Source organism: Natrix helvetica (genome assembly GCF_964273705.1).
Source record: "Natrix helvetica genome assembly, chromosome: 4".
Classification (NCBI taxonomy): domain Eukaryota; kingdom Metazoa; phylum Chordata; class Lepidosauria; order Squamata; family Natricidae; genus Natrix; species Natrix helvetica.
The window spans coordinates 128,712,931-128,729,934 of record NC_138550.1 but is presented as its reverse complement, the minus strand read 5'-3'; the positions used below and the strand labels follow the sequence as shown (position 1 = coordinate 128,729,934).

Sequence of the window (17,004 nt, the reverse complement as noted above, 5' to 3'; positions counted from 1 at the left end):
ATCACAGTCTTCACCATCTCTTTGTTCTTCCAAACTCAGAATCACATTAAACTTCAAGATGGGCACCATGTAAATTTAATAAATAAATCGTTCTAGAGTGGGTACCCTTATTTGAATCAGCTACAGAACTTGCTTAAATATGAACATGCTTGTAGATTATATAGATGAAACACTATAGGTGGTTTGAGAAATACCATATCTTGATTAATGATCACCTTGGTTGAAATTCTGTGCTGCAATTCTTTCCATTTTTTAAAACAAAAAAGAAGTACATCCCAATTTCTATATTTCATTTATTACATATTTGTATGACATGTACTTGAGCCTACGGTTGACAATTCAAAAATATGGCTGTATTATCAGCAAAAAGAATAAGAAAACTTATGCTAGTACAATTCTTATTAATGTCAGAAAATACGGTAGGTTTAAAAAATAATGAACTTCCAGTTAGTTTGAAAAAAACACCTTTGTGTTTTCCATTTTTATATATATCTTTTTAATGATACATAAGCCTTCCTTTGAAAATGTAAAGGAAAGTCATTTGACTCCAATTATGATAAAATCTTTCAAATAGCTTACTAATTTGGTTTAAAATATTTTTTTTTCATTTACAGTGTTATTTTTGGCAATGCTGGCATTTTTTTTCAAGGGGAACAACGGTTTGACCTCTACATAACTGTTTCTTTCATGTTAAGTTAATTCTCTAAAGAGAAAAATGAATTTGTTCAGGGTCAGAGGGATAAAGGAAAGTTAAGTAGCTTCTGGAATCTTTTTCTCTAGCAGTATAGTACATGTTACTTATACCTATTATGTGATAGGATACTCTGTTTACAATAAGTGCACATTTAACAGCCAATGGCAATTAATCCCACCAAAGAAAAAGTTGCCATATTCATATCTGCCTCATTGGCTACATTTGCAGAATACATCAAGTTGTACTGTGATTAAGTCCAGTTTGATGTCAAAACCGAGAGCGCTCAGCACCAGGATAAACTCCCATTGCGAACAACTTTAAATACAATAGGAATGGTTTAATGTAGTATATTCACTTAATTCAGCATTTTGTGTGTGATCTAAGACTCGGATCAAAAAAAGTTACCTCCCCCGTCTGCTGCCCTTTGGAAGAAACTGGAGGATGAACTTCTCCCTAAAATGAAGCCCCCCCAGTTCTTGTATCTCTCCCACTTCCCTGTTTTAATCTTCACATTAAGCTTGCAAAGAATGAATGGGAATTCTAAAGGTAATGTGCTGGACAAGGCTCGTCCCAAGGACAAGTATCCTTCCTCTATGTGTATAGCTCTAAACCTGGTTGTGCCACCAGCTTTTAAGGAAGCATTGGCCAGACACTGTAGAAAAGTAATAAGAATATCAGCAAAAAGAAATGCATACTTTGCCATGCTATCTGGCACAAGATCAATGAATGAATGAGATAGTAAACAGATTTAGCATAATGCACTAATATAAATATATATATATATTCATTGAATGTATGTATGTACATACGTATGTATATATACACACACACATCTGTGTTTTCCAGAAAATAAGGCCTATCCTGAAATAAGCTGTAGCTTGATTTTTACATGTGAGCCTGATATAAGCCCCGACCCCCCAAAATAAGCCCTAATTAAGCCCTGCCGATGTCTGGCTGTATGAGGTCATGCTTGTTGTGCTGGTGGAGCTGCTCATGGCAGAAAGCTGCTTTCACAACTTTTCGCCCAGACGGAGAAATGACGGCAACTGAAAGCTTCATATGGTTGCAAAGGGGGATGGTTTGAAAGAGAGCAATTAGCTCCATAACTGTCCCCTTTTCAAGCACACAAAGCTTCATCTCCCTCTGGGTGAAAAGTGTTTGGACAGCTACCACCAGTCCCGCCCTCTCCATCCCACTGTCTGCTTGCGCAGGCCTCAATCGGGTCCAAGCTCTTGGAACGCCCTGGCCTCCACTTGCCCTGCCTGTTGCAGCCATGGGCAAGCAGACAGTGGGATGGAGAGGGCGGGGTCAGCAGTAGCTGTACTCCCACTCCCGTCGGCCTCATGCTCACCACCTCCTGCACTTAAAAATTGATATTTGTGCATTATCTACTTAATTACCACTTAAATTATCAGGTATATATATTTTCATCAAAAACTTGTAATATTTGATATGGCCATTTAAAAAAAAAAATGTCTACATGGGCAATATTACCTACCTTTCCTTTTTCAAAGGGATCTCGATGATCAAGAGAGGTTTTGAGTTGAATTAAATGAGATGTATCCATGTCTCCAAACAAAATGATATGAACATTGGCATCAGTTCCTGCCCCTCTTTTATCACCAGTGTACACTTTAATAATATGTTCTGTCAAATTTTCTGGTCCGTTATCTTCCTTAATAACCAAAGAGGCAGGGATTTCTCTCCTTATCTCAGGTTTATCAATGTCCAGATGGAATGTTCTAGAAATAATTTTTAAGACAAGCCATGTACAGAATTTGATATGACATTTAATAAAGAAAAAACAAATGATTTTTTAAATTCCTTTTCTTGAGAACCAGTTCTGTCTTAAGCACCTTTCTTAACCCTGGTAACCTCAAGATGTGCACACTTTGACCCAAGAATTCTCCAATCAGCACACCGACTGGAGAACTTTAAATACAAGTTGTTAAGGTTGAGAAATACTAGTGATTATAAACACAGAGTTTATAATGAGTTCTAGTACTAACTTAGGCAGAAAGCCAGCAAAAGACTGTGGACCAGTTAGTCTCTTTCAGCTCTGGGATGAAGTTCTGAAAATGCTGCCAAGAGAACTGCAGGGCAATCGTCAGGAATCAAAAAAGACTTAAAGGCACACATTTTTTTAAAAAAAGTGCCCATAATATAAAGAAGAGCATCATTAATGTTAATGTGATGTCTCTGAATGTACTTTCTGAATGGTAATATCAAGTTCCTGACTTTTCCACTGTCACAGGTGTGAGTTTTAACAGGGTCTCCTGGCTGCGAACTATCGTTGCCACAGCTGTTAAGGATGGAACCATTTCTCTAACAGCCAACAGTGGGCAGCAAAAGAAGGGATTAGATAGCTGCTGGAAGAAGGATAGTTTGTTTTACTCATGCTGGTGAAACTTTTACAAAAAAAACTCACTGGCAGGTATGCATGACATTTTTTTCTAAGATTCAAATTACTCTGTTTGATGTGATTTTTATATAAGCCTCCTATAAAAGATTTTATTTTTTTGTCTTCAGTTGAACTTATCTATTTCCTCTACTGTTCTTCCCGTATAGCTTTCAGAGTACAGCAGAGGTGGTATTCAGCAGGTTCTGACCAGTTCTAGAGAACCAGTAGCAGAAATTTTGAGTAGTTCAGAGATCCGGTAAATACCACCTCTGACTGGCCCTGCCCCCATTGATTCTCTGCCTCCTGAGTCCCAGCTGAGCAGGAGTAAATGGGGATTTTGCAATAACCTTCCCTGGAGTGTGGTGGGAAAGGAGATTTTATCCTTCCCCTGCCATGCCCACCAAGCCACGCCCACCAAGCCACAACCACAGAACCGGTAGTAAAAAAAAATTGAATTCCACCACTGGAGTAGAGGTTGCTTTGATATGAACTGGAGCTTCAGAGGGTTGACTAGGCCTCATTAACAAGGCTTGGTTCTGAATCTTACAAGAACAAATGCCTTTTCTACTAATTACCACCTCACTGCAAACACCCCTTTTAGATTGCATACTTTCTCTCTATCAAATGGGTATGTGTGCAGTATGCAGTGATCTTAGGTTTTTTTTTTTAAAGAAACATAGCAATGCAAATTAGAGTATCAACTTTTGTCAGGTAGTTTGCTACGTGACAAAGAAAACCAAAGATTTCATCTCCTTTTCCTGCCAAGGACTATGGTATAGATACGCAATGAGGTTGTTTTTGGCATGCAAGGTATAAAAATCCAAGATATTCCCCCCTTCCTCCTTGGTGGTAAGTACATCATAATAACAAAGTAAAGTATTGATCAGCTTCCCTTTCTTAATACCCCAAATTTGCCCCTGGTGATTCATATACTCACTCATTCACTTCAAATATGTACAAAGGCTCTTGTTTTAAATTTTCCTTTAAGTGCAAGGCTTTAATTGCCAATTTGCAGGCTGCATTAGAAGCAATAGATAATTAAAACATTTTTCCATGCCAACACTACTATCAAATTATATTAAGTATCAGTAAATAATAGCATTACAAGTCTATTCCTTCTTAAATCTTAAGTAGTTGCATTTAAATCACAAACTAGAGAGCTTTTTTATTTAATATATCCACAGTGTCTGCAGCAATCATTATACCTACTGCAACTCCCCTATTTATTACAGATAGAAGGAGAGGTCTGTAGGACTTATTTTCAAATAAATGTCATTTAAAAAATACATTTCTTCTAAGTTCAGTGGCAGAACATGGAGTCTACATTTCCAGAATGTTTGAGACTCAGGTCCTGGCATTTCTAAATTAAGCTGGGGGAACTGCTTGAAACTGTTAAAAATTGCTGTCTGTCACTATGAATTATATTGTTCTAGATGGAACAATGATCTTATTCAGCATAATGCTGTTTTCTATTTTTAAACTATTTAATGAAACCTCAACGAGGTTATATTAGGTTATATAGTACTATTATACTATATACTACTGATATATATGCAGCATCAGTGTGAAACTGCAAGGTTCTCTTATCACTATTTTTGCAGTGAAAAAAACTTACATGATGTGCTTCCAATGAGAAGGACAATTTTGTGCAATTTCCCCAAATCCACAGCATCTATGTGACCTGTAAACGACTAAACACATCAGAAATATTTCAATAAAGCAGAAAATTATGATATATTCAGTGTGTGTGTGTGTGTGTGTGTGTGTTTGTGTGTGTAATCTGCTTGTATCTGTCTGTCTGTCTGTCTATCTATCTATCTATCTATCTATCTATCTATCTATCTATCTATCTATCTATCTATTATCACCTATCTCCAGTTTGGTGAAGTGGCTAAGGTGTCAAGTTAGATACCAAAAGACCATAAATTCTAGTCTTACTTTAGGCTCAAAGCCAACGAAGTGATCTTAGGCCAGTCACTGTCTCTTATCCTTAGAAAGCAAGCAATAGCAAACCATTTCAGAAAAAACCTTGATAAGAAAACTGCAGGGACTACTGCAGGCAGTCACCAGGAGTCAACACTGATTTAATGTCTAATCTAATCTAATCTAAGCTATAAATATAATGCATATTTGGAACTGAAATATATATTTTATTCAGAATTTTCAGATAACAGTAAAAAACTGAATTACCTGCCCAATTTCTCCTTTCTCTATTGTAGATGATGGTGACAACAAAAGTCTTCGGTCTTCAGTATCTCCATTGGTTCCATATACACACAGAGAGATAGACACCATGCTTATTTTGCTCACAATATCACTGCAGAATATTTTTATATCATATGTAATCACTGTAAAATTAAAAAAACAAATGTCAAATCTGATGTAAGAGATGGCATCATCATTCCATAATTTGTTACTTTAATAATTTTTCCTGCTATCTGCCAGCATTTACATGATGCAATATTTTCTCTGCATGAATTCATCATTAGTTAAGCGATATAACTAAAAGAACATACTGCATATTTTTATATTCCCAAAGTGCTTTTGCGCCTTTCTCTCCTTTTAGTACTGATGAAAACATTGTTAAAGCAGATATTTCAGTCTATTTGATCCAGTAATCCATCCAGATTTCTCATTTTGTCATCCACACAGCCAAATATTTAACCAATCCCACAATCAAAGGAATTGGTATTCCAAACCTGAAGCACACTTTACTCAGTACATGAAAATTGCAATTATGCAAAAGGATCATTTTAAAATTTGGAGGAATCAAAATATTGAGTAAAAAATAATGGTAGGGTCAGGGGTGAGTTCCAGCTTCTTCTACTACTGGGTCACTCAGGGACGTGCTTTGGGCACGTGCATGCTTTGTGCACACACACGCTTGATGCGCACTACCCACGCATGTGCAGTAGTTTAAAAAATGCTTTTGCGCATAAGCAAAAAAGAAGATGGTGGTGCTATAGGGACTGCCGATAGAATTGGTTTGGGGGCGTGGCCAGCCGAGTTACTACCTACTCAGTCGAACCGGTCCAAACCGAAAGGAACCCACCTCTAGTTAGGGTAGGTTTTCGGAGTAAATACTATGTCTAATAAATGAGTCAGATAACAGAGTAACAGAAACAATGCTTTAGTAGATTCAGGTCCTAACGGGCCAAATATAGTCAAGGCTCAGAGAAATTGCGTTCCATTTTCATCCTGTTTTTGAAGGTGAAGTGAGATTCAAAGGTTGCTTGAGCCATTCCTTTTTATTATGGTAAAATGGGATACTTTTACTGTACTTCATAACCCCCCTTCCCCCAGTAATCTAACTATCCTGCTCACTCCTCTCTGAAGAAGCCCTTTTTGTCAAAACCTTTCTTAAAATATGACAACCAAAACTGGCCTCAATGCTCTGTGCAGTTAACCAATTACTCCTCAAAATCTGGTTTAATGTAATTTGAAGGTGCATTTGTTGTAGCAAGCAGATTATTCTGCTAATCAGTTCAAATATTTTTTTTAATAGTATAGTATAGCCTTTACTGTCATTGTACAAAATAATTACAACAAAATTGGTTTTGATATTGTATCTAACTAGCAGATGTTGAACAATTGGAACAGGAAAGAATTCCTGTAGAGGTAGTCCTCCACTTACCACCACAAAATTTATGTTACTATGTGAAACATTTGTGCCCAAAATTTATGTTGCTAAATGAAACATTTGTTAAATGAGTTTGCACCATTTTATAACATTTCTTGCTACTCTTCTTAAGCGAATCATTGCAATTGTTAAGTTAGAAACATGGTTGTTAAGTGAATCTGGCTTCCCCATTGACTTTACACATCTGAAGGTCATAAAAGATGATCACAGGACCCTGGGACACGGCAACTGTTGTAAATATGAATTTGCATCTGAATTTTGATCATATGACCATGGGGCTGCTGCAATGATCGTAAGTGTGAGAACCATCGTAAATCATTTTTTTCAGTGCTGTTGTAACTTTGAACAGTTACTAAATGAACTGCTGTAAATCAAGGACTATCTGTAATCTAAATTCATCCACCAAGAAGATCCTACTTTCTGCATACTCTAGCCAGGAACATAGAATGATTTTTTCCTCCTTGTGATTACATCTATTTGGGGAAAGAAATAGGTTTGAAATGCTCTGCAAGGTAAGCAGACCTCAACCATATAGGGCTTTATATATCATTAGTAAAATCATGAAAGGCACCCTTGAAGCCCCCGACAACTAATGAAGCTCCTGGAGCATAGGGATAAGAGAACGCTGGAAACCTTTGGAACAATTGTGTTATCATGTTCTGCACTACCTACAGAACAGTGAGTCCTCGGCTTAAAACCAGGGGTAAAATCCAGTAGATTCTGACAGGTTCTGGAGAACCAGTAGTGGAAATTTTGAGTAGTTTGGAGAACTGGCGAATGCCACCTCCGGCTGGCCTCAGAGAGGGGTGGGAGATTTTGCAGTATCCTTCTACTGCCACGCCCACCAAGCCACACCCACCAAGCCACACCTGGCCCACCAAGGCATGCCCACAGAACCGGTAGTAAAAAAAAATGAATTTCACCACTGCTTAAACTATTTGTTTAGTGACTATTTGAAGTTACAATGTCTCCAAAAAAAAGTGATTTACAACTAGTACTCACACTTATACAACCATCACAGCATCGCCACAGTCACATGTTCACAATTCAGATGCTTGGCAACTGGCATGTATTTATGACAGTTGCAGCATTTCAGGGTGGTGTGATTGCCATTTCTGACCTTCTCAGCAACTTCTGACAAACAAAGTCAATGGAGGAGGAAGTGAGATTTGCTTAATAGATCTGCACAAAAGCATGGGGTTGGTTGGTGCCATTAGTTGCCTTTGTCAACTAATTTTTAACAGGGTTTAATTATTCCTGCCTCCTAATTTATGTTTTTTTTATAATTTTTATTTTTTAATTTTATTTTTATTTTTTATAATTTAATACTTTTATTAATTTTCAAATCATTTTTATTTTTTTAAATTAAAATATTCTTTTTTTATTTTTTCATTTCATTTTTAATCTTTTAATATATTTTTTTAAAAACATTTTTTAAATGTTAACCTTAACATTTAAATTGTTATGTTTTGACATTTTATTGTACATAGTCCAGAGTTGCTCTTTGAGAGCAATGGGCACTTCAAAAATGTGCAGGGTAAATAAATAAATAATGGCTGCATGATTCACTTAACTACTGAAGCAATTTGCTCAACAACTATGACAAAAATATCGTAAAATCAGATGTGATTGACTTAACAGCCACCTTGCTTAGCAATGGACATTCTGATCCCAATTATGGTCTAAGTCCAGGACTGCCTATAGCTGGATTTGCTTCAAAGAAGACACAATATACAATAAAGCTCAAGTCCAACCTGAAGGTAACTTGAACATGCCTGGCCATCATGAGGGTACATGCTCGGTTCTACACCCCATAGTTATCTGGGATGACACGGTAAGAAATTGATCTAAGTTACTTAGACAAAAAGATACCACATAGATTACTTCCATTTTATACTTATGCTTATGTTTCTTTACTATAAATACAAATTTTAGAATTAATCATGCAGAATTTTATTATATTTATTCTGATACAGTAATTCACCCTGTTCAGAACCCTTTTATTCTGATTGTTTTATTAATGCTGGTTACACTTTCTAGTTTTACATTTATTTGTATATTTCAAGTCTGAATAGAAATAGAAAAGGTAGCTCAGTACATATTTCACCACTAAAGCTAAATAAATCTACCCATTCTGTTTTACAGTCTCACAGTCCTTCACCAATCAGTATAAATCTACAGTATTGCAGCCACTCAACCAAATTGGCTCTCTGGTGTTAATAATAATAAACTAAGTGGTTTCTTGAGAAAAGAACTCTTTGCCAACATCTGGACAATGTTTTTACTATCTGTAGGAACTAAATAGCAGATGGCTCATTGGCTGGAAAAATGGAAACACACAGCTACAGTATATATCAAGCGAATAAGCATTACAATGATAAATATACCAAGCAGTAACATTCAGAAATCAACAGCTACAAAAGTATTAAGCTGATCTGGTCTCACTGAATTAGAAACAGAATTAGCTTGAATCAAGCACTCTAATTCAACTAGCTTATACAACTACTAATATTGACCTGTCAGACAAATTTAATATTACTGGTGAAATACTAGAAAAAATGAAATATATTGTATTTTAACAAAGGATTCTTATGAGCCATGTATTAAATTATTTTGAGTCATTTTCAGTTCGGTTACATAAAATATTTAGCATTTAATTTAACATGACTAATGTAATTTAGTACAATATTAGAATTCAATGGCAATTATTTTCATTCTTCAGAAATACAAATTCATTTTTGCAAATTATATATGCATATATTACTACTTATTTTTTCCAAAGCACTCACCAATGTTTACATCTAATATCCAGTTTCATAATATTGCTTATACATTCACCATAAAAAAGCAACATGATAAGATTTTATAACTAGAATGTGGCAAATATCCAGATTGTGATTTAGATCCATTTATGTTATTATTTGATGGATATATGTTTTCACATGCATATCATTTCATATGAAATTCAGTAACACTGTTGAATACATGTCTATACACTGTATCCCATTGTAGATATGATTTTAAAAATGTATGGGGAATAAAAAAGACTGTACTATTAACAAGTTGGAATGTCTTCACATTGCTTTTATTACAATTATCAGTCTATATACAGTTGATGATAACTGGCTTTTTATCAGCATTTCATTGATTTGCAGTACCAATATGGACATAACATGGCATATGTTCTTATTTATTAAATGAAGTGAGAGCTAACTACAAACAACCTAAGGTGCTAAGGTGCTAAGACCAAGAAGTCTTTTGTTCATGGTCTTCCAACATGTACTTCCCTAGCAGAATTGGCTAACAACATATTCTCCTTTTCTGTCCTGGTGGGCTGAATGCAATGGGGAACAGTTATCCTTCAACTAGACTGCCATAGGGCATTAAAAGCAATAATCAATACCTTGACTTTACCCGGAAGCAGATTGGTAGTCAGGGCAGCTCCCACAAAAGAGGTGACATATACACAAGTCTAGGCTTGTAACACACTGTGTGGGTCATTGCATTCTGGTTCATACGAATATTTTCTGGATATTATGACAGCACCACTACAAATAGTAGCAAGTATCAATAATGGAGGTTGAGGACTGTTCCAGTCTTTCTTCACAAAAGTGAAGGGAATGCAACTCTCATATGGCTATGACATTAGACTATTGTATAAGTAATGCATAGGAACCAAAATATCTTTCAAAAATACATCTTCTTATATTCTATCAGTAGAGTGTGCCCTAGACCTTTACACCCTAATATAATGGAATAATTATACCTCTTTCTCCTCTCTAGTATGAGTGTCTGTCAGTCAACAGTTTCTCACAAACAAACTGATCTAATGGAATGCTTAACTTGAAAATATTGACCTAAAAATAATAATCTTCTTCAATATATAGAGGCCTTGTCATTTTATGGTACAATTAATTAAAGGAAATTTAGATGGATCCCCTTGATAAGCATTTACGTTGTAATTTCTGGAGTATGCAGTGGCCAAATGCCAATGGACACATACCAGAAAGGGCTTTCCTTAATGGCCATTCGATAGGGAACTCAAGCCACTGGTCTCCATTAAGAAGAGGAAATGTTTCATTTAATGAGAGACTAAAGGTATCCAGGGTTACAGTGTTTTGGATTTTGCAATGATGAAACAATTGCCATATGCTTTCTTCCACGAGATGAACTCCAATTTTCACTTTATAAAGTGTTCCTAGATCAGATGGGAAATATACCTAAAAGAGAATAGCAGAATAAGTAGTTTTCCATTGTGATTAAAAGGGCATTAAATAATATTTTGAAACAATATTTTCTTAGGCATTGTCTATTCCTGCTGATCCCACGGGCTAAAATGGAGAGTTCAAAAAAATCTTATTTTCTAAATCCACATCTCCTTTTTTAAAAAAATCTTGGATTGATAAATAAAGAAAATGATGTGCAAATGCAATTTTTTGATATTCATATGACATTAGTATTATCTTGTATTTACTAGTTTTTCTTAGGTGTGTTCATTATAATACACCATTAAATCACATTTTATAAATTATCAACCAGATTAAAAAGAGTAAAGAATTCAAGACTGGGTGGGTTTTTTTGTTTTGCACAAAGTAATCATAGCTCACCAGCCATAGGGTAGGAGATTTAAAGGAAAGAATGAGAGATAGCCACTGTTGTGAACTTGCTAGATCCTGCATTGTGAGACAGTTGCTTCACTTTACCTTACCTAGTGGTAAGACTAAGATGGAAAGATTTCTTTGTTAAATTGAAAAGCTACTGTGTATATGTTTTATCTCTATACAAATAATTTACACATTGATTTTACATCAAACATTAATTTGTCATCAGCTTGAATTCCTGTTTTGCTCGTCAAAGAAATTGGTTCGGATTTGCCACTGTTTCCATAGAACACCCAAATCAGTTTGGTAATGTTTCCCCAAAACTCTTCAAATGCTTTTGATGAATCTTCACGACATGTAGTGAAAGATATCTTCCATAGACCTTCTAAAGAAATAAAACAAAATAGCATTATGGAAAGAATGTTGAAATTGGTTGAGTCTAGTTATCTATTAATCAGTAAGTATGTTACATTAGAATGTTAGGAAAGATATTCCACTATTTAACCATAATGAAAAAAACTGATATTTCCAAAAATAGCAAATTATTTCTAAAACAAAATATTTATTTAAACAGTCTGAGGCATCATGGATTGATGTTATATAAATACCTGATTTCATGTTTTGGCTTGATAACAATGAGGCAATTGTGCTTCCCTTATCCAGTACTTCTAATTATAAAAAAAGATAAAAAGATAGATATTAATATTTCTTTGTAAAAGAATAGTAGACATTTCTTAACTTACATTCAAATATTTGATGTTCACATTTTCCTTAGAGAATTGGAGAAAGTTTCCTGGAAGATTAATGGAATCTGCTGTGGTTTCTGACTCCATGCAGAACAGATATAGGTTTGCATCATCAGTTAATGTTAAACCAATGCCATAACTTACTGTACTGTGTAGCTGGGGTCTTAATGGCTTAAATATGCTAATATATTGAAAAGTAGATTTGATTGTGTGCACCAAGCCATGTCTTTGATCTTATACCAGGCAAGCAGGAATAGTTATTTTTATATAGAAGTTATTTTAAAAAAAACTTAAAGTGAAGCCTTTCAATGCCTCAAAGCGTCTAGGAATAAGAAACAGGAAAGAGAAGAATTGAGAGGGAAGAAGATGAACAAGAGGAAAGAAAAGGCAAAAAAAAGCTGATTTGAATCATAATGTTTGATAAGCTCATACTTGGAGCTATTGATAGAATAAAGCTTAAGAATGTAATCAGCAAGATTTCTGCCATTGCATGCCAGCTTTTCCTGTCTCTGGGTCCCTGAAATATGAAGGGATGGAAATGTGTGTGTGTGGTTTTTTTTTTTTTTGTTGTTAAATAAGGGGCAAATCCCAGAGTGCAACAAGTATGATTTCATGGCTAATTTAGAATATATAAAACAAATGGAAACTTTAAAAAAACTTTTTAAAAGTTTTTTTTTTCCATAAGTATCTTACTAAAATTTTGAAAAACCAAAAGGTACAAGAAAGAAAGAAAATTGCCCATTGATAACAAATAATAATTTATCAAATATATTAATATATCTCTTGAGCAGTAAGAATTGAGAATATTTCTTGATATTATAGCACTTCACCCAATGCTTTTTGAAGGCGTCACTAAGACAAAAATAGTTGCTAACAGACACTTTCACAAATTTATGTTGTACTTGGTTGCAACTTGCAACATTTCATTAATATTCTACAATCTTATGGCTAAGTTGGCTTGCGCTGTTGCTGTCATAAGCAAAGATTCTGCATAGTGTACTTTCTGTTATTCAAGCTTAGAATAAATGTTCTGCCATTCAGAGGGAGACTCTTTACAACAACTCTCAAATGAGAAATGTCTTAGATAACACTGACCGTTAGCATTCAGAGTTAGTGATGCATATTTTTTCTTTTCATTGGTGTCTTTCAGCCATGTCTGTGTCATAAAGAGTGTCTCTTTTCCTTCATATTGTGGTTCTTTCACCATAACCTTCTGGAGGTGCCAAGCAGAGCCTTTTCCTTTTTCCACAATAAGCTGACACAGAGTTCCAATATCTACTGCTTCTATGGGAAAAATATCCACCTAGAAGGACCACAGTCAGCATACCAAAGACTTAATAAACAGAAGAATGAGATTGATACAGCCACTATAAAACTGTCAAGCATATAAAAGCAACAGGAAAGTGAAGCTTAATGCTTTATTCTTATTTGACAACCATTAATCTGCATGCCAGCACCACTTTCCCTGATGTTCTAGGGGTGCTGCCAACCTTTAGATTACGTTTGTAACAAAATTCTTCCCTGCTCTGAAACCCATTAATTCTGCTATATGAACAATTTCAAATCCATATAATGTATAAGCTTCCCCTCCCCCAAATCAGCACCATTAAAATCAATTTGTGCAACCTATAATTGACAGCCTAATTGTTGCTAATGTAATTTAAAAGTGGACCACACTTAAAAATCAAATAATATATTTAGCATCAATTTGTTATCTCCCCCCCCCCCTTTTTTTTTTTAAAGATGTGGCCAGTTTAAATTCAAGTTTAAAACTTATCGGAGCATTCAGAGGAAAGATAGGGTTCTGTAGATGCACATCTATTATTCCCTAACTACAATAGGGTATTGATAGACAATCAGATTACCTGTTACTGAGGTGCAAAATTTCTGATGAGATGTGTAATAACACAGCATACAGATATGCTGTGTTAATATTTGTGTCAGGGTTCGAAGTAACACCCCCAACAGAAATAAAACTCCAAGGCAAGCATGCTCCTCAAAGTTCCAGTTTATTAGAGATGTCATATTGTGACACCTGGGAAAACCTGAATCTAAAAGGGCACCAGGCTTTCTCCACCCAAAGGAAAGCCAAAGTCCCTTCCCCTGCAACCACGTGTCCATCGCATGGTCCAATCAGGTTACCGTCCCAACTGGAATTGTTTCCTAGTCACACCTTTCCAGGTGCAGGCTGAACATCCTTGACTCCCAGGGAAAAGAATGTTGTTAAGGCTACACAACTCACTCTGTTTCTATCCAAGCCCCCTCCCGTTTCCACAGCATGCCCATCCACCAAGTCTGGCAGCCATGAAGAATCTTCAGGGGTGTATTAACCATTAAGCAGACTAAGCACATGCTTAGAACATCAGGCCCAAGGGGGCACCACAAAGTTGAGAAAGAAAAAAACCTCCAATGAAGATTTGTAAAGTATGTACAAAGGAAGGGAGCACCAAGATTTGTCAGTGCTTAGGGCACCAGTGAGCTTTAATCCACCACTGCTGAAGATCCAAAGTAAAAGATGGCCTCCAGGGCTGACTTTTTGCTGTGATGTAACTTGAATTACTTATTCTATGTAAGGGAGTGAGATTATTGTGGCAGTATATGAATGAACTAAATAAATGAAATTAAATAGATTTTATATTTGAATGTTCTCATCAACAAATTTAACTAGGTTTAATATATCTGAGGCTCCAAGATTCCAAGCAACCATTAGATGGGTAGCAAGGAGATTCAAAACACTGTACCATTTTAGTTGCATCACATGATCGTTCGGATTTTAGCAACAGTAATAGCCCTAAATTTAGTAGTCCTAGAAAAATATATTGACTCATTTTCAAGTGAGTTCACCATGAGCTCTGAAGGCTTGGTTGGCCTGATGGGTCATATATGCTTCATGATCAACAGTAGAGGTGTTGATTCTCCATTGGTTCTTCTTGACTTCTCACAAGGTTTCATTACTGTCAACTATGGTAGTTTCCCATATTTCCACAAAGATTTGGAAATAGGAGGCATATCTTTGCAGTAATATTTTTTCTATCTCTCAAATGGATTTCACATGGAATTTCTCTGAGTCTACTGGTTCTCAGAACAAGAGTGAAAATGTGGATTTAGAACTGGATATTATCAGTATCAGACATCCCTGATCAGGATGCAATATGACTTCCTCAACTCTTCAGCCAAATTTGTTAGAAGTGTCACAGACATGGCTTGACTAAATTAGGATTAGGTTATACACTATAAATGACCATCAAGTGTAATCGAAAGGTATAAGTGATGTTTACATATTCTGAAGGGATTGAAACTTCTTTTTTCTGTCCTTCCAAATTAACTATATTTGGTGCAGTGCTTGGTGGTCTTGAAGCCTAGCAGCTGTGTGTTTATATTGTCACCATGTCTAGCTAAAGGAAAGTACTTCCTACTTCACCAGATGCAATTCTTAAAACAGGGATATTGCTGACACCAAGATTTATTTCTCTAGGACATCTTCAGGAAATTGTATGACACCTTTGAATGACAGCTTGCAGTGAGTAATGGACAAGGTAAAGGATTATTAATTGAAACAGATCACAGATAAAACAACAGTATTTGTTGTGAAGAGTAAATCTGCCTTCTCCAAATGGGAATATGCTCTTCCAGAAGGAATAAATAGCCAGTTTGGAGAAGAATATAGGAATTATTCTTTCTAATCTTACAGACTGAGGCAAAAGGCAGGAAGGCCTTTTATTGATTGATTTGCCAACCATAGATATTTTCTTACAAGGCCTTTTATTAACTTATAATTTATAATAATATAATCCAAATAATGTCTTTTTTTGTAATGTCTTCTGATATTTTTCCCTCAAGGCCATCTCCCTTGTTCCATCTCCATCCTCAATGTTCCATCACATTCTCAATTAACATTGTATTCTAGATGTCTAGCAAAGAGTACTATTATATATTTCTAATTAGGACAAATCATACATATATATCTTTTTTTGTTTATTTATTTGAAAAGCTTACCTTTCCTTCAGAAAAACATCCCTGCTCATTCTTTAATAATTTTCTCCGGCCTGTGTCTCCTATTGTCCCTTTTAAAGTGATATACACATCAGAGTCTGTGCCTGACTTTGGCGCTGAATCCGTTGAGATATATAGGATATATTGTTTAACTAAAACCAAAATAACCCCCAAATCAGTTAATAAACATATATTATAAAGATGGTAGATATAGATAGATAGATAGATAGATAGATAGATGATAGATAGATGATAGATAGATAGATAGATAGATAGACAGACAGACAGACAGACTGATTTTGAAAGCTATGTTGTTCACCTTCTTGCTGAATATATGGATCTGACCACATGATATATACAGTATTTCTTATAGATCTGATTACCCTTCTTAAATCCAACAGGCAAAGTTGAACACATCTGTTCTTGAGAGTATCTATTCCATTGTCAAATGTTTATCCTAAGTTTCATATCTAGATTTGGAATTTCTGTCAATCAGTTCTAATCCTGCTTTCTGGAGCAACAGAGAATATCTTGTACCAACATCTGAATAAAAGATGTTTTATATACTGGAAAATAGTATCATTTAAATGGTCTCTTTTCTGGACTGGATATATCTAGATTTTTCAAATGTTCCTTAAAGGATTTTGGTCTACATAGATACATTTCAATGTGCTGAAATGACTGGAAGAGACTAAGTATTCGTTTCTTGTACATAAAACTGGAATTATGTGTATATATTAAATGTACCCCTGGCGGTTACTGTAGGGGTCCCCATCAAATTAAATGCTAATAATTATATTATAATTTGTAGTTTCTTTCATTGAGTTGCTAAGCATTCTTAGTAATCAGGAAATGTGATAGTGTAATACAAAGAAAGGCTTGGCTTTGCTAAAGATTCATGCAAAACATCTTTTGACTCTCAAAACAAC

The 17,004-nt window shown here is 35.3% G+C and overlaps 1 protein-coding gene across 1 annotated transcript in view; it reads right to left on the bottom strand.

Annotated features, from left to right (window-relative positions):
• The window catches only part of RP1 (RP1 axonemal microtubule associated), a 221,844-nt gene that overhangs the window by 7,254 nt on the left and 197,586 nt on the right, over positions 1 to 17,004 (bottom strand). The window contains exons 48-56 of the mRNA XM_081952551.1: positions 16,079 to 16,227; positions 13,178 to 13,385; positions 11,945 to 12,004; positions 11,543 to 11,721; positions 10,739 to 10,955; positions 5,286 to 5,443; positions 4,711 to 4,786; positions 4,033 to 4,111; positions 2,193 to 2,436 (exon numbers count right to left, since the gene is read on the bottom strand). Coding sequence (XP_081808677.1) covers positions 2,193 to 2,436; positions 4,033 to 4,111; positions 4,711 to 4,786; positions 5,286 to 5,443; positions 10,739 to 10,955; positions 11,543 to 11,721; positions 11,945 to 12,004; positions 13,178 to 13,385; positions 16,079 to 16,227 — 1,370 coding nt within the window. The remainder of the gene's footprint in view (positions 1 to 2,192; positions 2,437 to 4,032; positions 4,112 to 4,710; positions 4,787 to 5,285; positions 5,444 to 10,738; positions 10,956 to 11,542; positions 11,722 to 11,944; positions 12,005 to 13,177; positions 13,386 to 16,078; positions 16,228 to 17,004) is intronic.